At 52.6% G+C, this 19,512-nt stretch overlaps 8 protein-coding genes across 8 annotated transcripts in view; 6 read left to right on the top strand and 2 right to left on the bottom strand.

Annotated features, from left to right (window-relative positions):
• POSPLADRAFT_1154385 (hypothetical protein) overlaps window positions 1-1,033 on the top strand; it is a gene marked incomplete at both ends in the record, with an annotated part of 2,102 nt that extends 1,069 nt beyond the window's left edge. Inside the window, 6 exons of the mRNA XM_024486844.1 lie at window positions 13-74; window positions 351-376; window positions 605-701; window positions 764-791; window positions 836-903; window positions 952-1,033. Coding sequence (XP_024335026.1) covers window positions 13-74; window positions 351-376; window positions 605-701; window positions 764-791; window positions 836-903; window positions 952-1,033 — 363 coding nt within the window. The remainder of the gene's footprint in view (window positions 1-12; window positions 75-350; window positions 377-604; window positions 702-763; window positions 792-835; window positions 904-951) is intronic.
• A 1,471-nt stretch (window positions 1,034-2,504) lies between these two features.
• On the top strand, window positions 2,505-4,556 carry POSPLADRAFT_1154429 (hypothetical protein; the record flags this gene model as incomplete). The annotated part of the gene is made up of 11 exons (XM_024486849.1): window positions 2,505-2,611; window positions 2,640-2,718; window positions 2,826-2,879; window positions 2,931-2,992; window positions 3,092-3,208; window positions 3,336-3,390; window positions 3,772-3,872; window positions 4,056-4,083; window positions 4,141-4,201; window positions 4,263-4,287; window positions 4,337-4,556. The coding sequence occupies 11 exons, from the start codon at window positions 2,505-2,507 to the stop codon at window positions 4,554-4,556; spliced, it is 909 nt and encodes a 302-aa protein (XP_024335025.1).
• Window positions 4,557-5,445: 889 nt separating this feature from the next.
• On the bottom strand, window positions 5,446-9,381 carry POSPLADRAFT_1075973 (hypothetical protein; the record flags this gene model as incomplete). The annotated part of the gene is made up of 8 exons (XM_024482874.1): window positions 5,446-5,928; window positions 5,985-6,234; window positions 6,284-6,391; window positions 6,442-7,469; window positions 7,529-8,004; window positions 8,187-8,666; window positions 8,723-9,047; window positions 9,357-9,381. The coding sequence occupies 8 exons, from the start codon at window positions 9,379-9,381 to the stop codon at window positions 5,600-5,602; spliced, it is 3,021 nt and encodes a 1,006-aa protein (XP_024335024.1). The 3' UTR covers window positions 5,446-5,599.
• POSPLADRAFT_1041380 (hypothetical protein) lies at window positions 9,293-10,113 on the bottom strand (the record flags this gene model as incomplete). The annotated part of the gene is made up of 2 exons (XM_024477899.1): window positions 9,293-9,388; window positions 9,441-10,113. A coding segment is annotated over one exon (435 nt), but the record flags the coding sequence as incomplete, so codon positions are not given.
• A 681-nt stretch (window positions 10,114-10,794) lies between these two features.
• Window positions 10,795-11,076, top strand: POSPLADRAFT_1049469 (hypothetical protein; the record flags this gene model as incomplete). The annotated part of the gene is made up of 2 exons (XM_024479753.1): window positions 10,795-10,832; window positions 10,896-11,076. The coding sequence occupies 2 exons, from the start codon at window positions 10,795-10,797 to the stop codon at window positions 11,074-11,076; spliced, it is 219 nt and encodes a 72-aa protein (XP_024335022.1).
• Window positions 11,077-12,459: 1,383 nt separating this feature from the next.
• Window positions 12,460-15,308, top strand: POSPLADRAFT_1185082 (hypothetical protein; the record flags this gene model as incomplete). The annotated part of the gene is made up of 9 exons (XM_024489128.1): window positions 12,460-12,525; window positions 12,589-12,810; window positions 12,936-13,042; window positions 13,096-13,186; window positions 13,310-13,425; window positions 13,479-13,796; window positions 13,864-14,020; window positions 14,074-14,239; window positions 14,376-15,308. The coding sequence occupies 9 exons, from the start codon at window positions 12,460-12,462 to the stop codon at window positions 15,224-15,226; spliced, it is 2,094 nt and encodes a 697-aa protein (XP_024335021.1). The 3' UTR covers window positions 15,227-15,308.
• Window positions 15,309-15,541: 233 nt separating this feature from the next.
• Window positions 15,542-19,207, top strand: POSPLADRAFT_1185079 (hypothetical protein; the record flags this gene model as incomplete). Its single annotated transcript, XM_024489127.1, has 17 exons — window positions 15,542-15,732; window positions 15,798-15,863; window positions 15,907-16,042; window positions 16,090-16,205; window positions 16,258-16,315; window positions 16,379-16,828; window positions 16,892-17,034; window positions 17,092-17,121; window positions 17,168-17,303; window positions 17,365-17,544; window positions 17,746-17,840; window positions 17,917-18,187; window positions 18,238-18,281; window positions 18,335-18,473; window positions 18,527-18,566; window positions 18,620-18,648; window positions 18,699-19,207. The coding sequence occupies 17 exons, from the start codon at window positions 15,542-15,544 to the stop codon at window positions 18,804-18,806; spliced, it is 2,232 nt and encodes a 743-aa protein (XP_024335020.1). The 3' UTR covers window positions 18,807-19,207.
• POSPLADRAFT_1041377 (hypothetical protein) lies at window positions 18,746-19,207 on the top strand. Its single transcript, XM_024477898.1, has one exon. It carries the CDS (start codon window positions 18,921-18,923, stop codon window positions 19,092-19,094), a length of 174 nt encoding a protein of 57 aa, XP_024335019.1. The 5' UTR covers window positions 18,746-18,920; the 3' UTR covers window positions 19,095-19,207.
• Window positions 19,208-19,512: the final 305 nt, after the last annotated feature.

The raw sequence follows: 19,512 nt of genomic DNA, 5'->3' as shown, positions 1-19,512 counted from the left end.
TTGGTTTGTTAGATTGTTTGGCATTATACGGTCACAAGCCGAAACAATGTGTTTGACCTTGCAAAGTTATTCAAGTGAGTAGACGTTGTGTTGACATGGACGAGGCATTGATATTCTACCCTATGCAGTGTTGCATCGGTCCGTCTCTTTCCATTGACACTCGAACTGTTCGTTAAGCACATACGTTCAGGCCGAGTATGCTCTTGCAGCGAGCACATGTCAGGTCTTATACAACCAATGCCTTGACGTTCGGACACATTGGATAGGTACCGACGATCTTCATTGTGCAATGGTAGGCTATGATTTGTCTACCTCTACAGTATACTTTCGCGCGCTGACCTCGTCTGCAGTTATTATATCTATACAATCTGGATCTGTACGTTTGGCGTTACTCAGTGCGCTCTGAGCTCTTTAGTGAGAATGAATGCAGTACTGGGTCAACGTCCGTACAAGTGGCCCCTCACGATATTTATGGCAAGTCCAATCACCTATTTCCCTCATGATTCTCACAGTGCATTCTTTCCTTTCGCGTAGAGCTTCCTCACATTGAGCTCGTTTAGTAGGTTAAACCAGATCTTTCCATACTTGAAACACTCACGTCGAGTCTATCAGTTCTTGGTTACGGTGGGCTCCCCCTTTTACGGAAAACGTCTTGTCCAGAAGCTCACTATCTACGCGGTGAATAGAGGCGGCTTGATTACGTGAGTATAAAAACCCACGTTACTCGAGTTTCAGTCATGACAGTTGATTCTCGTTTGCATAGTGTCGTACAGACCACACAATTCATTACGGTGAGTTCTTCACAGCCGATGGAACGATGTTGTGTTGAACACAGGGTCAAGTCCATCGCACTGCAGAAGAATTCACTCTATTGGGTAATTTTTCACCTTCCTGGCAGCAAGAGTAAGTGGTCATTTAGTAGCGACATTTAGAACACACGCTCATTCACAGGTGCCGATGGGTCGATGTAGTTTATTTCAATTCTTTCTTGGCTGTGCAAGTATTCTCCCAACTGCATAGAAGGAGTATCTGATACAATAACCGACAGCCTTAATGCTCGTCACTCTTTGGGCGCAAATGACCAGAAGTATCTTTCTAACGGGTTTTCCATGATGGAATTTCCAGTGGATCCTCCGTCATCAAATGAGGATATGTCCTCCAGGCGAGTTCCCCGTTTTCTCGCCCTCACATTGTACTGACATGTACGATATATGTGATTCCAGTGACAGGTTTTCTAGTCATGTCCAGGTCTAAGATGAAAACGTTAAATGACGACGGTTCGATCCGTCGTCGCGATGAGTTTTCCGTGACGTTTCCCCACGCTTGCGAAGCCCAGTTTTCATTCACGCATGTTGTTTAACGATTAAATTGCTGGCTCATTCGCAGATGAGCCTATCACATCAACAGTGCACGGTTCTTTATAGCATTAGCTCACTGACTTTGGTCTGGCTTCTTCCGTTTGTCGTTTGCCCTAAGCTACGCCGACTGGTCGCCGAGATGTGAACGCTCTCAGTTGGTATGCCCTTGCGATTTCGGAATTGTGCTATCCGAGATGCCTTCAAATACGGCGCTTGTTGTTGCTGAGGGTATATGTGGACATGACGTAACTCACTGGAAAGCAATGTTTTCCGGAAAGCACGGGACTCATAACACCTGTCATAAGCCCGCTCGGGTATGATGTCGGTCCCGAGGATCTCAATCATTACTTTCCACAGACACACTGTTCATGTCCAGTGGACCTATCACCGACATCAGAATGGAAGTCGGTGAAATCTATAATTGTGGCCTCCTTGACTCGCACGAAACCTCTGATGATCACAAGGAGGGAACACCCGCTCTGGTCCGAGGTTACGTGGGACAGGTTGTCTTACTTTTTGCATGGCGATAAGTCGATCTACAACGGTTGTTGCGTCCCTACGTGAGAAGACATTATAATCGACGAGCAGGGAATCTATCAGACTACTCCAGCCATATTGATTTGAGCCGTTGTTCGAAAAGGATCATATTATCCATGTGGTCTCCACGGTATGTTGTTCACTCGCCGGTTTAAAACGCGTCACTGTTCACCCACACTACTTTGCCCATAGATACCACAGCTGATACTTTCCTATCTAAACCCGTCATTTATCGTCGTGACCAATTTCTCATGCATATAATTCGCTCTCTACGCTGGTTGGGCATCGTTTGCGCAGGTGCATGACAGATATTTACAGATTATGTTCGGATCGGACGTGTGTGGTGTCTCCGATGGCAACGACGTCGCACCCTGGTCCACAGCACTTAGAAGATGCCACATCCACGCGATTTACATAAGTCGTTACCTTTCTTCAGCGAAATGATATATTATTAACAAGAACATAGCTCTCTCCATATCCTGCAATCTCAACTAACATTACTTCTATACAGCATCGCGTGAAATTGGCGCTTCGCAACCGTCTTCCAACGATCGTATTAAAGCGAACTTATCTCATACCAGACATTCACACAACGATACAGAGCTCAGTATGTCGGATGGTATCGTCCTTCAACCTGCATTGAACGAGGCGCTGGGCCCAGCGTTAATCGGCACGATAGCTGCTCTCGCGTTGGTCATGTCCATCATCGATGCAGCGTCAATCTATGCTCATGCCCAATCCCAGATTGTACGGTTTGAGCTGTGCTCAGGTGATTTACTACGCTGCAGCGTATCCCAAGGACAAATTACTTCTGAAAGGCTTGGTGTGCCACAGTTGTTCCATCTCTTTACAATCTCAGGCTCACTCATGATGCTCCTTTTAGGTAGCTATTCTATGGTACGCCTTTCCTCTCCACTGCTCCATATCAAGGTACTCATGCCCTCTAGGCTCCTCGACACAGCGGCAGCCGTCGTCGATGCCATGGTACGGCATACAATAGAGTTGAACTGTGTCAGACAAGTAACTAGGTCCCAGATTGTATGGCATTACACAATCAAGACAAAAACTGATATTATAACGTTTATCGACGTGTTCAGGTAAGTGGGTTCCGCTGTGAATATAGGCGAAGCTCATAGTCATCTAGCGTTGCGTCGGTCGGTCGCCAACCTCAGAGTCATTGTTCATCTCACTGACAGAGGCATGTTGCGGCAGTCCGAATATGCGCTTGCTGTGGGTGATTTTAAACTATACGGGCACACAAACCTCACCGCTGAGCGCTTTGGACAGGCACCGACCATCTTCATTGTCCAATGGTATGTTGGAAACACTCATTACCGTGGACTGTTTCCCTGACACATTTGCATGTTCAGTTATTATATATATACTATCTGGATTCGTGAGTCACCCTCTTTGTGGGTCTGATCGGAATATATATCATAGCGCGAATCAAGTACTGGCTCACCGCACCTACAAATGGCCCCTGACAATTATCATGGTGCGTTCGTATTCTACCTTGATTGATCACAGTGTTTCCAAATGATGACCTCTTACAATATAAGGCCTCTATGTCCTTGAGCTCATTTGGTAAGGGATGCTGTTCCGTTTACGTGCAAGGAGAACTTACGATAGAGCTCGCAAGTAATTGGCTATGGCATGTACCACTCATCACTTCCCGCATTTGGCTGGGTCTTATAATCGTTCATTCAGTGAATGTCAATTATAGGTACTTGCTGCAGGAACCCATACTCATATCCACCATGCTCATTTAAATGTTCATCAGCATCCATCATCCCTTCTTCCCCGCGGTATTCAGCCAACCAATGGTATGCAACCGTCTATTTTATATCTGTATGTCTGATAATGAGCATGTGTCTAGGTGACCGGCCTCTTACAAACATCAACAGCCACCTTGGTGGATATTTGCGCAACGGTGACCCTGCTCTTCGTTCTAAGAGGGCAAAAAACCGGGTTTAAAGCGTACGTTTTTCAACTTGTCTACGATGATCCATTGATGCTCATGCATATCGCGGCAGGACTGATCGCCTTATTCAAAAACTATCAATGTATGCCATAAATCGGGGAGGTTTGACAACGTGAGATTCTGGCCTTTTAAGACTCTTTTTTGGCTTTACGAACTACATGGCCCCGGTGTTCGTGTAGGATCGTGCAGATTGCGCATATCATTACTGTGAGTTTCAACAGAGGACGCTCGTTATCAAACGGCTATGCTCAGCCTCGGTTTCAGTATGTCGCAACGACGAAGTCTGCATTATACTGGACGATCTTCCATCTCCCAGCCAGCAAGAGTGAGTGCTTCTGCATCTGGAGATATGATGTTGAGATGATATCCCATTACCTCATAAATAGTCCATTTCAACTCATTCCTTGCTGTGTGCGTAATCCTGACTTTGTTCAGAGCCATCTCCTCACATCATTAACAGACTCAACGCCCGTCAATATCTTAATAGAAGTGGACAGAAGTACCTTTCTAACGGCTTTTCCATAATGGATCTTCCGGGCGACCCTACATCTCCGGATGACATACCGCTAGGCGATCGGCAGTACGCATTTCTCTATCATTTGTTCAGAATGGGCAATATTGACCATGCCTCTCGATACATTGGATATGAATCGTTCCAGGCCCACACAATCCATGAATGATACCGTTCCAACAGACGATCACCGAGCATGTCAGGAGTCAGATCTTCAAATTGTTTAGTAATTGTATGAGAAGAGAGAAACGTGTGCCAGTACTGAAATACCCTGTTCCCAATGTTTCCAATGAAACCAGTAAATGAAACCCTAGTACGGGGTCGAGCCAATACTCTACTGCATTTGGCGCTGCTCACCTCTTCGCTGCTCACCTCTGTGATGGCGGCCATACCAGTTGCGCCAGCCGTCCTATAGCGTACTCCTCTCAGTCGGCTAATCATGTATTACTATAGTAGGAAAAAACTCGTAATTACCTCTCGGAAACAAACACAAAACTGGCCTCTAGGATGTTGGAGCGAGACAGTTAAGGCTGGTCCTAGGAGCATGCCCACTCACGATCTCTCGCAACCTCATCGAGACTCCCAGTTGCCAACTGGAACCACCTTGCCCCGAATCACGCTGGCGCGATGGTCAGGCTTCTTAGAGTTCCGTTCTGTGACAAGTTTCACTTCGGCGGCAGCATTCTCCTTGTGCGTAGGTTTGAACACCAGTCACTCATAAGGCGGGCAATCGCATATCTGTCGCTCGCTCTAGGCTACTCCCACCTAGGACGTACTCAAACCCAGTGATGTCAAGAACACGCAGACGTACTAGCGGGTCCAGAAAATCTCGCCTTCGAGTTAGACTTCTCCGCGCGTAAAGTAAGAAGCCGAGGAACGCGTTAACGAGGTAGATGTACGGATCCGTACCGTTGCTTCTTATCCGTGTACCGATGAAGCTGCACATCATATATGGAAATAGCAGTACATATGTCACCTAGCCTGTCTGGTAAGGGTGGTGTTGGGACTTGGTGTACTACAGCAACATGCTTGTAGCTCCGTTAAACGGTCTCCAAAGTCAAGACGGCATACAATATATATTCCCAGGCATACATTGAGTACATAAGATCCTACCTATCAGTCATGATACATCGGCTACTATGATACAGGGACATATAAGGCCCACATGATTCCAAGGACGCTACATCAGGGACTTCCGATCCCGCAGACAGATTACAGATAGAACATGGTTTCCTTCAGCAGGCCCTTGACTCCGCCGTGCCACATACGCTCAGCCTCCTTGAAGACCTCCTCCTCTCCGGTCCCACTCGTCGCGGTCGTCCCACTGTCAGAATGGCCCTGCAGCAGCGCATGAAGATAGCAACGGCCCCGTTCACACGCGAGATCAGCGTAGTACGCAGGCGAGACAAGGCTGACCGCCTTGGTGGCACGAGCAAACATGTAGCTGACGTCGTTCGTCAGGCCCTGCAGCTGGTCGGCCTGGAAGCCAACCTCGTCGTGCACAACATAGTAGTGGGTGGGCCGGGTCGTCCCTTGCAATCCTATAGACAGACGGAAATCAGAATCAGAATTTTGATTGCACAGAATTGTCACGTACCTCCATGCGCTTGCAGGAAGAAGTCGAAGTCGTAAACAGCAGTCACACCGCGATCCACGACGGTTCCTGCCTTCGGGTTACCGAGCTGGTCCGCATGCTGGGCTTCGGTCGGATAGAAGCGGGTGTGATGACGTTTGCCGCAGACGACGATGGTCAACTTCGGAAGGTATGGCTTCTGAGGCGTGTGGAATTTCTTGAACGCCTTCTTGATCTCAGGCATTTCCTCCGCCACGACGATCGCAAATTGTCCCTACAGCTAGCTTAGCACATGGGCGCTCCGCTACTAGAGATTCACGTACCTCTGACACACCGTCCCTGTAGACGAGGATGCGCTGCGGCAGAGTCTTGCTGCGGGCCTGGAAGGCCTTGAGCCTCTCCTCCATCATCGATGCCAGCTCGGTGATCATCTGGACAGAACGTGAGCAGAGCGAAGGACGGGCACAGAGCCGATACATACCTCCTTCTTCGATTCCTGGATCCGAAGCGTCGCCGGGAATTGGCCGTACTGGTTGTCGATGCTCGCCACTACCGCTGCAATGGATGGCGTCCCCTTGACCGTGCCGGGGCCAGGATGCGTCACATCCATGCCGACCAGCATAGTGGGCGCCTGGTTGAGCCAGACCATGTTCCGCTGGTCGAGGCAATGGTTGACGCCTCCCATTTTCATGTTCAGCTTGAGAGCGACGTTCGCATAGTACTGCACCTGCCCTTTCTCCTTGCGGATCTTCGCGGAGTGCACGCACACCGTCGCGACGTCAAGGTACACATCGCACAGATGCTTGATGCCAGAGTAGATGTGCTTATCGCCGTTGGAGAGGATGACAAGGAACATCGTCGGTTTCGGCTTGACGGCCATCATCGCGCTCCGAATCGCTTGGATCGCCTGCTTGCGGATGGGCGGGTCCTTCGGCGGGAGATGCACCTCAGCAAACGAGGGGTCCTCTCGTCCGACATTCATTCCTGACTTGCGGCACATGTCTGCAAAGCCTTTTACGACGAAGCGCAGTTCGGGGTCGTTCGGCCCCTGGAACTCGTCCCGGGGGTTGCCGTCCCGAATGAGCAGCACGGCCCACCTGTCCAGGCGGCCGCCCACGGCGAACTTGACGTCTCGAAGGTTCCAGCTGGCGCGCTCGTCGACGCGAGGCGAGCCCTGGCCGTAGCGGAGGACAGGCGGGTGCAGGATACGCCCGGGCACGACGGCCATCTGGTTCCCAATGCTCACGCCGAAAGCCTTGAGTGGGTCAGGGCCGGTCTTGAACCCAAGCTCATCCAATCCGCGCTCGGTGATCGCGCGCGCGTTGACATTTGGGGGTTGCAGGGCAATACCGATCATGGCAGCAGTGTGATCTTCGGTGAGCTTTCCCCGCCAGGGCTGCTTGGGCAGGATCTCACAAACTTCGGGAGGCAGGAGGTTGCGTTGCTTTGAGTTCTTGCCGCCGACGTCGACGAGGGGTAGGTCGGGATAGCGCAAACGGATGCTATATTCTGGGTTCATTCGATCAGAATCGAGATTACAACGAAAGAGCAACGTCATGGGCACTCACTGCGCTCGAAGTATTGGACGACGGTCACATCGCCATACTCGGGTGTCTTGAACTTGTGTTGCCGTGCATTGACTTCGGCCACTTTGCTGATGCTCTTCGTGTACCCAAGATGTGTAGCTTTGATGCGCACACCTTTCGCGAACGCATTGTATCTGGCGCCGAAACTGGCGCTTGCGAATTCCTGCATCTTCTGCGCAAGGTTCCCAACTTCATAGAATGCGGTGGTGCAAACGTTGACATTAACCATGAGCTGCTTATACGCGGGGCGCACTGAGGAGTAGAATCCGCGCCAAGCCTCTAGTCCGCCCCCCAAGGGAAGAGGTGGATGCGCGGCTGAGGGATGGAAGAATTTGTTCCTGCCCACCATGACGCCGCCACCAGATGGATTGCTCGGGTGTGCAGCCAAAATAAGATTCAAGGCCGCTATGACAGGCAAGATATCGTAGCCACGATACTGACGAGCTCCCTCCAGATACCTTATACAAGCAATAGTCAGCACGAAAACGCGGAAAACCAGAAAGTTGGTGGTGAACACTCAAAAGAAAGGCCAGACTCTTGAGCAGACGATCATACTGGACGGAGATCCATTCTAGTATATCGAATCTCAAGACATCTGGCATCCTCTGAGAGGAGGGAAGTAAGAAGAATGGACACGCACTGAGTCAGGCTCTGCGTTTCGATCTCTTGAGTGAAATTTATTGTGAGTGTATATTCTTTCGACTTCTTCTTATCGTCTTCTTCATCCTCATCAGTGTGGTCCACTTTGATGACCAGGGGCTGAGGAAGCTGAAAGCAGGAGATCATCTTGCTGCTGTGGTCGTGTGCGACTTTGCCTTGCATTCCCGCTTCTGCCCATTCCGTTGTCAACGCCGCCAACTGGAATATCCGCCGCTTGACTCGTTTGACGCTGATTGCGGGCGATATGGCGACATCATACTCAAATAGTGGCCCCTTGGGCACCTTGACTGGAAAGAAGTTGGTGCGCAGCTTGATTTGGGTGCCGGTGGTACCAAAGCCCGGACGCGTAGGCAAGTCAGTGTCGCTGAGGGTTAGGGAACGCAACGCCGACACGAGGGAGTCTTGTGTGCCATCCGTAAGGCGCTGGTCGACGGTCGCGGGCTCGTTAGGAAGGAAGACGCTACCGAATGTGGCAAGGTAAGTAACAATCCCGACGGACGGGGGGCAAGACTGGACTCACCCGCCTGGCTCCCGAGGTGGACCACCTCTGCCCCGACCACGATCGCCGCCACGGAATCCACCGCCACGGTCGCCGCCTCGGTAGCCGCCACGATCTCCTCCTCGGAAACCACCACGGTCGCCGCCGCGATCTCCTCCTCGGAAACCACCACGGTCGCCGCCACGGTAGCCCCCGCCGCCGCCGCCACGGTCTTGATAGCCACCGCGGCCTCGGGACGATGCTTCGCTTGGTGCGGGACTGCCCCGACCAGAGCTTCCACCACGCCCTCCGCCGCCGGCGCGTCCTCTTCCTCTATCTCCGCCACGTCCCCGATCTCCTCCTCTGTTCATACTGTGTTGTGCGTGTGTTCGCTATGTGATTGCGATAGTCGCGTCTTGCTGAGAATAGCGCAAGTGGGGGATTGAGTCAAGGTGGGACCGCACCTCGCGGCCTATTTGATCCCCGCAAGTGCGGACAACGCCCAGTGCAACACCAGAACAAATATCGCCGCATTTCCACGATTTCCCGGACGGAAACTCAGCAACATTACAGAGTACGTGGCCTTATGCTCAGAAAGGCAAGCAGCACAATTACATTTGCCACGTGACATGACGCCCTCACAGCCTTGCACTCGCGGTGGTTCGCGCGCACGAAATGAAAGCTCGTTCTGAGTCATTGCCAAGGTAACTTCCAGGTTTCTGACATCCCGCTGACCCGCTAGAACAATGACAACGGATTGTACAGAATTATGCCAGGTTACAATTTGTCGATAGCTGTCGCACAACTTAAACCACAGGCGCATCCCGGACCAACGCTGACTCCTTCGCCGATGACCTGCGGACCGTGGGTGCGGATGCCTTCCTGACTTCTGCTGTACAAGGTTTGCATAGCTTTCGACTCCGAACGTCCCCCCAAACCCCAATTACGTATTCTGCATTTGGAAACTCGCATTATACCTGCGTCGCAGCCCATCCAGACAACCTCGCCTCGGATTTTCAACTCTGGAAGACAGTGTGTACGGTCAGAGCAGTTGTTCCCTGCTCTGCCGGCGTAGTCCCTATTGTTGCGAGGCCGGCGCCCCGCGGACGCAATCGAGAAGCATCTAGCGATGTAATGTACGCTCGAAGACATCCAAACAGGTATGACCGTCGGTTCGGACGAACGCAATTTGGGACGGGGATGTCCTGTTATTGGTCTGCGGAGTATGTAACTCCACCGGGGTTTGTTCAGAACAAATTAAGACGGCCGGCGATGGGCCAAGTCGGTGCTGATTATCGGATAGGCGCGGTTGGCATTCTTTATCGGCAACATCGTCGATTGAATAAACCGTATCGGGGCCCGTAATGTCCTTGTGGCATGCGTCGATCAGCCCTACCCAATGTACTCAAGGCGACTCTGAGTTGCTGACTAGAGGTGCCTCAAAACAGATCATAGATGACCTGGTACGTGGTAAACGCAAAGGAGGACGCGCAAACAACCTCGTCAATGCGAACAACGCTTGCATTGACAGTCTGTTCCATCCAAGTCGCGGTGATGGCCCTCATGAACTGGGCTGATAAGTGGGTGTTCATGCATGCATGATCGGCGACATATATTATGAAATTTACCTCTTCATTAGATTCAAATAGGCGCATTGAGCATGCCTATTGTGCCAATCAGAATTCCACTTTGTCTCGATATCGGTCCAGCAGTACAAATATGTATCCCTGGGTGTCTAGCTCTGAGGGTTCAGAGTTACCAACGTCAAATACGAGGAAGATTCCCTGCGGTACGTATCTTGATAGCTAACGCATCGGAGTTTTTGTTGTAGGACTTTCCATTACAATTGTCACCCCATTAATACCTCCGCATCCTGAAATTGTCGCCGTCCCATGAATTATATGGTTCCCAGACTGTTAGACCTGCTTTTTGGAACAAAAGGCGCGACCTTTCGCTTGCGCCGTTGGCCGCAGCAACATGAGTATTCCTTTGTCTCTAGTGGCCGTCCTCATCACCATGGCAACTATTGTCTCACCTCGCAGGGAGGAGTCCTCCACGCCTAACATTTGCATTATTGACGTCCCACGTGCAAACATTGCTGTGCTGGACAATGGGTGCTGAGATGTACAATCAGGTGTCCGTCTACCGGTGAGCTCGAGTCGCCCCCATCGTGTCAATGTGGCTGTCCTCACATGCGAAGACTCATGTCAGAAAGACTAGCCCATTCGAGCAATGGCACCGGTTCCGACGAATTTCGGTGTCTGAGAGCAACGTGTTTACTCGGTGCCGCGCTATTTTGCGAAAATGTGGAATATGCTGCGGCATGCGCCAGACGCAGGGATCCGCGAGGGACGTGCTAACAGCATACTGCGGTAGCAGAACGCGTGGCTGACGCATCCGCAATGCCACCAGGATGCAGTGTTGCGTCAGCGAGCAATGCTGTCTGTATGTTATGAGAAAAGGGACTCAAGACACGGTCCCTGCACGCAGATGGGGCCGCTCTCGCAAGTTCTGTTGTAATTTCTCGGCCGCATGAGACATCATAATGATGCTGGTGCCGTCAATTCAATATCAGTTCCTTGGTGAGGACTCGGCACGCGTCTGCCAGGTTGATTTACTTACAATACCTCTAAGATGGAATACCCGCGATTAATCCTGCGCTGTAGTAATTCGTTTGACTGAACTATATCACAGATGCCTCGTATCAACCGTGCAGCCATTGATAAACATAAGGCGTATTGGTCATAGTCAAGCCTCGACCACGCTACTCACTGATTTCTCCTTGGCGCTGCTCGTATAGAATATGTGGGAACCAGTCCACGTCGAAAGTATAGTGCAGCAGAAATGATCTTCCTCTCGTGGTATGACCTGTCATTAGGTTGCGCGAACATGTGTGGACGCGTCGAGAGACGTATAAGCGCCCAAGACGCGCTTGTGGCGCAGGTGCTATACGGTAGCCGCAATGGCAGGCAATTCGGCAGTAATCTCTGCGCAAGAGAGTTTCTGAAACACCCCCTTGTCATGAAATGAATCGCTGACAAGGCTAAAGCTTGAATTCGAATCAAGTGACGGCGAAGAGGCATTAAGCGCCAGGAGCAAATACCTACAAAGAATACTTGGACGACTTGATCGTCTTACATTCGAGCTCTCCTCACAATACCTTGACTCTGTACGGTATCTCTTTATCTGCATTACACTAGAAATAATCGTATACCTATTGCATGCACGCATATGACTTGATCTGATCTGTGCGTATTCCCCTAATCCGGCCGTCTCCGCCGCCGCAACGTGCTTGGAGCATTGTTTGGAACGTTCATTTCGTGAAAATGCCGGTAAGCACCCTCGTAAGCCATGCATGCCTTCAACATCACACAGGGCGTGGCAGTGGCCGCGCGCATCGCGCAAGCTCCATCCGCTAGCGAGCTGCAGGGCGCAGACCTGCCCAAAATCTCATCTCTCCTCGACCGCGCCCGCTTCTTCCTTCTATTTCCTCTATCACCTACAGAACTCCATCTCTTATCCGTCTTCCTTGACGATACCCCTTGATCTAAGCACAAGCACTGTGAATATCTATATGGCACGCACGCGCACGACCTCGAGTCAACAGCCAGCTGTTAACAGCCTGCAGTCCACCACGCCCCGTCCACGTCCGCGGGCGTATGTGTCGTCGAATCCGTCCTCGCGCAGACAGAGCTTGCACACCGTGGCACCCACAGCGAGGGTCCACATCCACTGGCTTTTCCGTTCCAACATTCCTCGCCGCCGCGGCATGCCCATGCCAGCCGACGTCAACAGGCGCAATTTCTTCGGTATTGGAGAGATACTGGGTGTGCTCGCTAATGTACGCAGCAAACGCTCTTTCATTTTGACCTCTACCATGCAAGCTCACGCGCTGACTATCCAGCCCTCGGAAACGCTCCGTTCGCTCACAGAATCGAAGAAAATGTTAGCAGAGGCTAGGCAGGAGTTGGCTGAAGCACGAGAACGTGCTCAGTTGAGCCCCACGCACACGTTCTCGCCGCTACCCGGTTTCTTCGATAGGCCCGCTGAGCTTAAGGCTATAGAGCGCGCACTACAGGGAGAACCTAGTTTTACTGTGCTCTTCGGTGCGAGCAGTGTTGGAAAGGTGAGTTTTGACCGTCAGTATTCGAGTAGTACCTGTTGCCGCTATAAAACGCGGTGGCGCGCACGAGTGCCTGTTTCATCCTGTCGAGAGTATTCTGATATTCAGGGTTGGACTTATTCCCTTAGACAGCCCTTTTACGCCAAGTCCTTACCCGTTCAAAGTATCACGTTCTGCATTTCGATCTTCGTATCGCTGGATTCGCCGACCTGGCGAGTCTATACATGAGTCTCAAGTGAGTGTCCCTGGCTAACTGCAGCTTTCACGTTCCATGACATAACTCGACAGTCAACAAATGGAGGCGTACTTCATGGCGATTGCTGAGGATCCAGAAATGCCTGGCTACAAGGAGTTTGAGAAGGAAGCTTGGGCATTCAAGGTGAGTAGTGGGTTGCAATGTGGGTTTTATAGGCTGTATGCGTCGTGTGTCCGAAAAGCACGATGTTGTGGCCTTCCATTGCCCATGACAACTGACCAATCGGACTGTCATTTTTCCGTCCAGCACGATCGACTCAACGTGGAACGGCGCATGGCGAGCTCGACTCAATCAGGGGAAACCCTTGCGCACACCAGCATGGGTGAGATCAAGACGAGCGATGTCGCACGGTTGATGGAGCTGTTCCAGGCGAGTCTGTACGTGATCGACGCCAAACTGGCGGGCTGACGAGCAGCTTGTGGCAGAGCTCCCTGTTGCGTTATTGGAACTTCCAGCCTGACCTCTCGGCTGCGTCGTCGTCGAAGACACCCCTGCGGAAGGCGAGCACGGACACCGTCACTTCCACTAGGAGCGACCGTACGCGCGACAGCCGGGTCTCATGGAGGATGAAGCTCTTTGGCAAGCGCAGCAGGCGCGCGGACTCGAAGGCCAGTGACGCTGGGCGTGAAACCATGAATGGTGATGCAAGGCATGAGACAAAGGGCAAGGAGAAGGAGCGCCTCCCACCGGTGAAGAAGATCCCCGTTTTCTTCATTGACGAGGCGCATAAGTTGTCAGTTTTTTTTTCTTGACTCAGAGATATGTCTGCTGAATGCTAGCGTACCCTGGCCGCATGACAGGCCGGCGCTGATACGCTCGGTGGACGCTATGAAGGCGCTGCTGGATGCCATGTTGGTGCTCACGAAGCAGGATCGTTTGTGTCACGTCATACATGCGACGAGCGATCCATTCTATCAGACGTGGTTGCGGCAGCTGAACGTAATGCAGCACTGTAAGGTATGCACGATGCCCCGCATCAGGCGGATCATACACCTGACCTTCCCTTCCAGATCATCACCATTGGCGATTATTCGAAGGGGGACACAAGACGCTTTTTCCGGGAGAGGATTCTACCTATCGTCCCTGAGCCGCTCCGCTATGGCTTGGACTTTGAACGCCTCTTTGAAGCTTTCGGAGGAAAGTTGGCACACTGGCAGGACTTTATCACGGACTACAGTCAGTCGCATTGCTGTGCATACCAGTGTGTGCCACGCTGACACACATTTTGCAGTCAACGCGAACGGAAAGCTGGACAGTGCGTTTCACACACACCCTCGGCACTCATATTCGCAGATGCTCAATACGTTCGCAGTCAAACAAAGCTCCCATTTCTTGCAAGCGCATGCGCTCCTTAACCTTCACATCATACATTCGGCCCAGTCTCCCCCTCGCCCTAGTGGTTCTGGTACGGAAGGCGCTGGCGAGGCCGCGCCCGATCCAGACACCCATGATGGGTCGCAGCGTGCGATCCATCGGCTCTCCCCTCCGCCCGGCTCGAATAACGGGTTCCGTATCTACTCTCCTCTTGTTAACCCCCACGCAGCACCATCAACGTTTGGGGCCACTAACGGAGATGGACAGGACGCGCCGGAGTTCCGTGCGGACTTCACGGCGATACAGCTGCTGAAGGTGATGAATCGTCTTGCGCAGCCGGGTGCGCGTTCGCTGCCCTATTTCCTGCTCTGCCGCGAGATGGGTGTGCGTGCGGTGGACGGTATGGTGCGCGGGCGGATCCTGGACCTCAGGTGGACGGACCCGATCACGAAGGAGGGCGTGGACGGCCGGGCAGTGAGCATGCGTCTGCGAGACAGCACGCGGATCCGGGACAGCGCACGGCTGCGCGAGAGTATGCGCGTCCGGGAGAGCGTCCGCGTGCAGCTCGCGGCAGGGAGCAGCGCCACGGCAGTGAACGACTACGGCGACGTCGTGCCGTCAGAGGAGGGCGAGATGGTACCGATGAACGAGGACGAGCTCATCCGGGCGAACGAGCGGTTGATGGATAACGGACCGGAGGAGTTCGAGGAAGACGTCGTTGGCCCGAAGCTGGTGCCCATCACGCCAATCATGCGATATGCCATGCGGGAGGTGGTGCAGGAGTATTATGACGACGACGACCAGACGGTGTCAGAGTATGCATCTCTCTCCGAGGTGGAGGAATATTGAGGTCTCATTCCGTCCTACTGGTATGCACCGCTTATGTGGTCGTTTGCGTGGCGCTGGCTCGTCCTTGAAATGATATGTGTACTTTTCGCACCAACCCTCTTTGTAAACCTTGTTTAATAGCTGCCTGGGTGTAGTGTTTTGTGTATTACAGGCTGTCCTCACTATTTTCTGAATGTAATATCGTGAGCGGCATTTGAGGATGTCCCATTGAGGCAAAATCACGTTCAGATCCGATCATGCAAACGCGCGCTTATGTGAACGATCTGAGCAACACCCAATACTGAGTCTCAAGCTGCTCAATCTCTTCAAAGTATAATGACTAGCGAAGACGAAATTCGTGCCTTTATTGCGCAGCACCGCATATTACTGGCCAAAGAGCGCGACGCTGAAGTACAACGGTCTTCACTGTTGCTCTCAAACTGTAGTCCGAGACTACTGGAGCAGAAAGGCCTCGCACTTCTCGGCCTCGGAGTCGTCAATGTCAACATAGGTTTGGGAGCAAAGACGTGAGCGGTCTGAACGCGCAGATTGTCCCCGGAGAGCTGACTACATCGAAGGACCTCGATCTCAGACTCGTCGAGCTAGAGCGGCCGACAGCATACCACTCATCACCACTCTTCCCTCCGCATACCCTGAGGTACGTCTAGAGTGCACTAAGTACAGCGCCTGCACTAAGGGAGCAGGCCCGGAGATCTCGCACGCGTCGAAGAGCATATCGCAGATTCTTCGCGCAAGAAGGCGAGTGGTGCTAAAGGCAAGAAGACGGATGCTAGTGATGGATCGCACCGCCGCGCGGCAGAGGGTGTCATATACAAGGTATGACGGCAGCCATTCCACGAGTCCTCGAGCTCAATATATGCAAGGTATCCGATGTTCGAATCGTAATAGCGCTGGATGCATCAGAATCTAGCGGCGACAATCTGGATTTACCTGAAAGGTGTCGGGTGGTCAAATTGGCCAACAGCGTGACCTATGATAGGTACGTTTCTCAAGATTTGCGTGAAGGCTCTCGGCTCTCAATGTGGACATAGAATGGACAAAGCCTTGGATCAGCTAGAGAAAGTAGTGCTCTCCGAGGGCAGTAACCCTGTATGTAGTACCCACTGGGACGAGATTTTCTCCAGGACTGACGCATAACATATTGATATCTAGGCGGGTGACCAGTCTGCGCCGAGACTCACGCCTCTCATCCGTGTGCTGATGGGGATGCAGGCACCGTCAGAACGCGTGCCAATGAGAGACATTAAGTTCTTTGATGACGGTCTGAATTCCAGCCAGCAGGATGCTGTGCGCTTCGCCCTCGAGTCGCCAGAGGTGGCTTGCATCCATGGGCCGCCAGGGACAGGGAAGACACACACGCTGATCGAGATCATACGTCAGCTCACGTCGGTATCCGAGCACAATGCGCGCCCCCTGCGCCTGCTGATATGTGGTGCATCGAATTTGGCGGTGGACAATATCCTGGAGCGGCTTCTTGCATTACCCTCTCGGACGGGCAGTGAGAAGCTGAGGGCGACGCGGATTGGGCATCCAGCGCGTATCATGGCGCATGAGGGCGTACTGGATGCGACGCTAGAGGTCAAGGCCAGTCGGAGTGACCAGGTATGCTCGTCGTCGTGTAGCTTTGTATGTGCCAAGCGTGCTGATTGATTTGGAAACGTGCAGGCTGCTCTGGCGAAAGACGTGAAGAATGAGCTGGAGGCTGCACTGGACATGCTGTCAGGGAAAGGCAAGGGCGCAAAAGGGAAGGGGCCACGGGGAGCGGAGCGGAAGAAGATGTGGGAGGAGGTGAAGGCGCTGCGTAAAGAGTCAGTCTATGCACTACCCCGTGGGCCACTGTCGGGCTAATCAGAACAACGTTACAGATATCGGCAACGCGAAGGCGGGGTGGTAGAGTCCGTCCTCGGCGAATCGCAGGCAAGTCACCGTTTGCGACATTAGAATCTATGATGGTGATGATGACCGTCGTGCATTGCAGGTGGTCATTGCGACATGCTACTCTGCGGGCGGTCGTCAGCTGCGCAATCATCAGTTCGATGTTGTGGTCATTGATGAGGCGACGCAGGCTATGGAAGCGGTGATTGAGATACAGATGTTATCGCTGAGAGCGGATGACTGACTTTGCGACCTGGCTATAGGTGTGCTGGATACCGATATTCAAGGCGAAGAAGTTGATCCTTGCCGGGGATCCGATGCAGCTACCACCAACGATTCTTGCTGTTGACAAGAAGAGAAAGAAGAAAGCTGGCAAAACTGAGAAGGCCAAGGGACATGTCAACGGGTCACAGAAGGCGCAGACTCCGAAATTGCAGAAGAATGTCAAGCCCCCAAAGACGGCTGAACCATTGCCTGCAGCGAGCAAAGATGAGACAGAAATGCCGCCCGACAGCGCATCAACAGAGTCTGACGACGGCAGCGACAGCTCAGGGTCAGATGACGACGCGGAGAACGATGTAGCAGGTGAGGCTGCTACGACACGGCAAGCGAAGGCCCGCAGTGACGGCGGGAGGCGGACGGAGCTTCACGTACCCCGCTCATTAGAGACAACTCTGTTCGACAGACTGGAGAAGATGTATGGCCCGGGGATCAAGCGCATGCTGAATGTGCAGTACCGGTACGTGTCGTCTCTACACCACAGACAATACAGACGATGGGAGCACATATCTGAGAGTCTGCGTTGACATTTGCAGAATGCACGAACAGATCGCTGCGTTCCCGTCGAAGGTGATGTACCAGAACAAGCTTGCAGCACACGCGTCCGTCGCCTCGCACCTCCTGCGCGATCTGCCCAACGCACGAGCGGAGAACGATGAGGACGAGAAGGAGGTTCTTGGCACGCCGGTCGTGTTCTTTGACACGGCAGGATGCGAATATTACGAGCGGACCGAGGGAGACGGTGACGAGGGCAGTCGGTGCAACGAAAACGAAGTAACTGTGGTCAAGAACCATGTGGATCAGCTAGTAAGCCTGGGCGTCATCTTGTGTCGTGAGTCGAATTGACATCCTGCGAGGTTGGAGCAGGCATCCTGCCGTCTCAAATTGCCATTATTACACCGTGGGTGACGTTGTTGGAGGCGTAGGGTGAATGTGCTGATGAGACGACAACAGGTATCAGGCGCAAGTGTCGCTCCTGACGACACTGCTGCGGCCGGTCTACGGTCCTGATCTCGAGATCGGGACGGTGGACGGGATGCAGGGCCGGGAGAAGGAGGCTATCGTGATCAGCCTTGTCAGAAGCAACGAGACGGTGGGTGTTGTGCAACGTGTTGAGCGTCGCACACGCTGATTGAGTCTGGGTAGCGCGAGGTTGGGTTCCTGAAGGACAAGCGAAGACTGAATGGTGCGCAATATGACGTTCGTCCTATGACATGAATTTAATCATCCACTCCGTAGTTGCCATGACGAGAGCAAGGCGACATCTGGTGCGTCTGCTGTCTGTTCCAGGTGACGCGGCCGCTGATCATGGTGCCAGTGCATTGTTGGAGACTCGTCTACTCTGCAGCATGGAGGACGTTTTCTCAAGCAGTGGATGGGATGGCTGGAAGGTCATGCCGACGTACGATATGCTGGCATCGAGTGAGCGACCTGCAGGGACGGCTGGGTGGATTACCATTTCTTCTTCTGGCTAGTTACTTTGTATATTGGCCGCACCGTAGAAGCACCGGTGCCTCCCAGGAGTGCGCGCGCAATCATCATGCACAAAGCATTGGCTGCTAACTTAGTAAGAACATGGTGTTCTCAGCAGCCAATGCTGTGTGCATTTCACCGGCACGCCCCTGCTGGGCCCCGCGCCCTTAGAGCCAGATCAGCACACTGCTCTCGTAATACAAACGCGTCCGCGTTTGAATTAGCCAAGAGCCATCGATAGGACAGCTCGCCGTTGACGATCACTGAAGTACCGGTATCCTGGCTTCAGCATGTTCCTCTGTCGGGTAGCATACTGTGGAGTACGGGGTTTTGCAAAACATTTTGATGCCTGGGCCTATGTGCTCAAGCGAGCAAAATAGCTACTGTTCTACCAATCAGGCATCATTCCTAATGGTCCTGGCAGTTCGTATACCAAGCTTCAAGGAAATCCATGATGAATTGCGAGCAGTAGAGAGGTGCCGGCTGGAAGCAGCTCAAGTGCGGTAGTTCTGCAAACTCTGTCACTCACGGGTCACGCCGGCAAGTTCAAACTCCGCCGTGGCAGAAGCTGCAACAGCGCGACCAAGCGTGTCATCTGCAATCACGTTTGAGGGCGGGGATTGAATCATCACGCATGGTGGCAGGGAATGTCACGTTCA

The sequence above is a fragment of the Postia placenta genome (genome assembly GCF_002117355.1).
Source record: "Postia placenta MAD-698-R-SB12 unplaced genomic scaffold POSPLAscaffold_15, whole genome shotgun sequence".
Lineage (NCBI taxonomy): Eukaryota > Fungi > Basidiomycota > Agaricomycetes > Polyporales > Adustoporiaceae > Rhodonia > Rhodonia placenta.
Note: the sequence above shows the minus strand (reverse complement) of the source record. Positions and strands in the feature narration are given on the sequence as shown.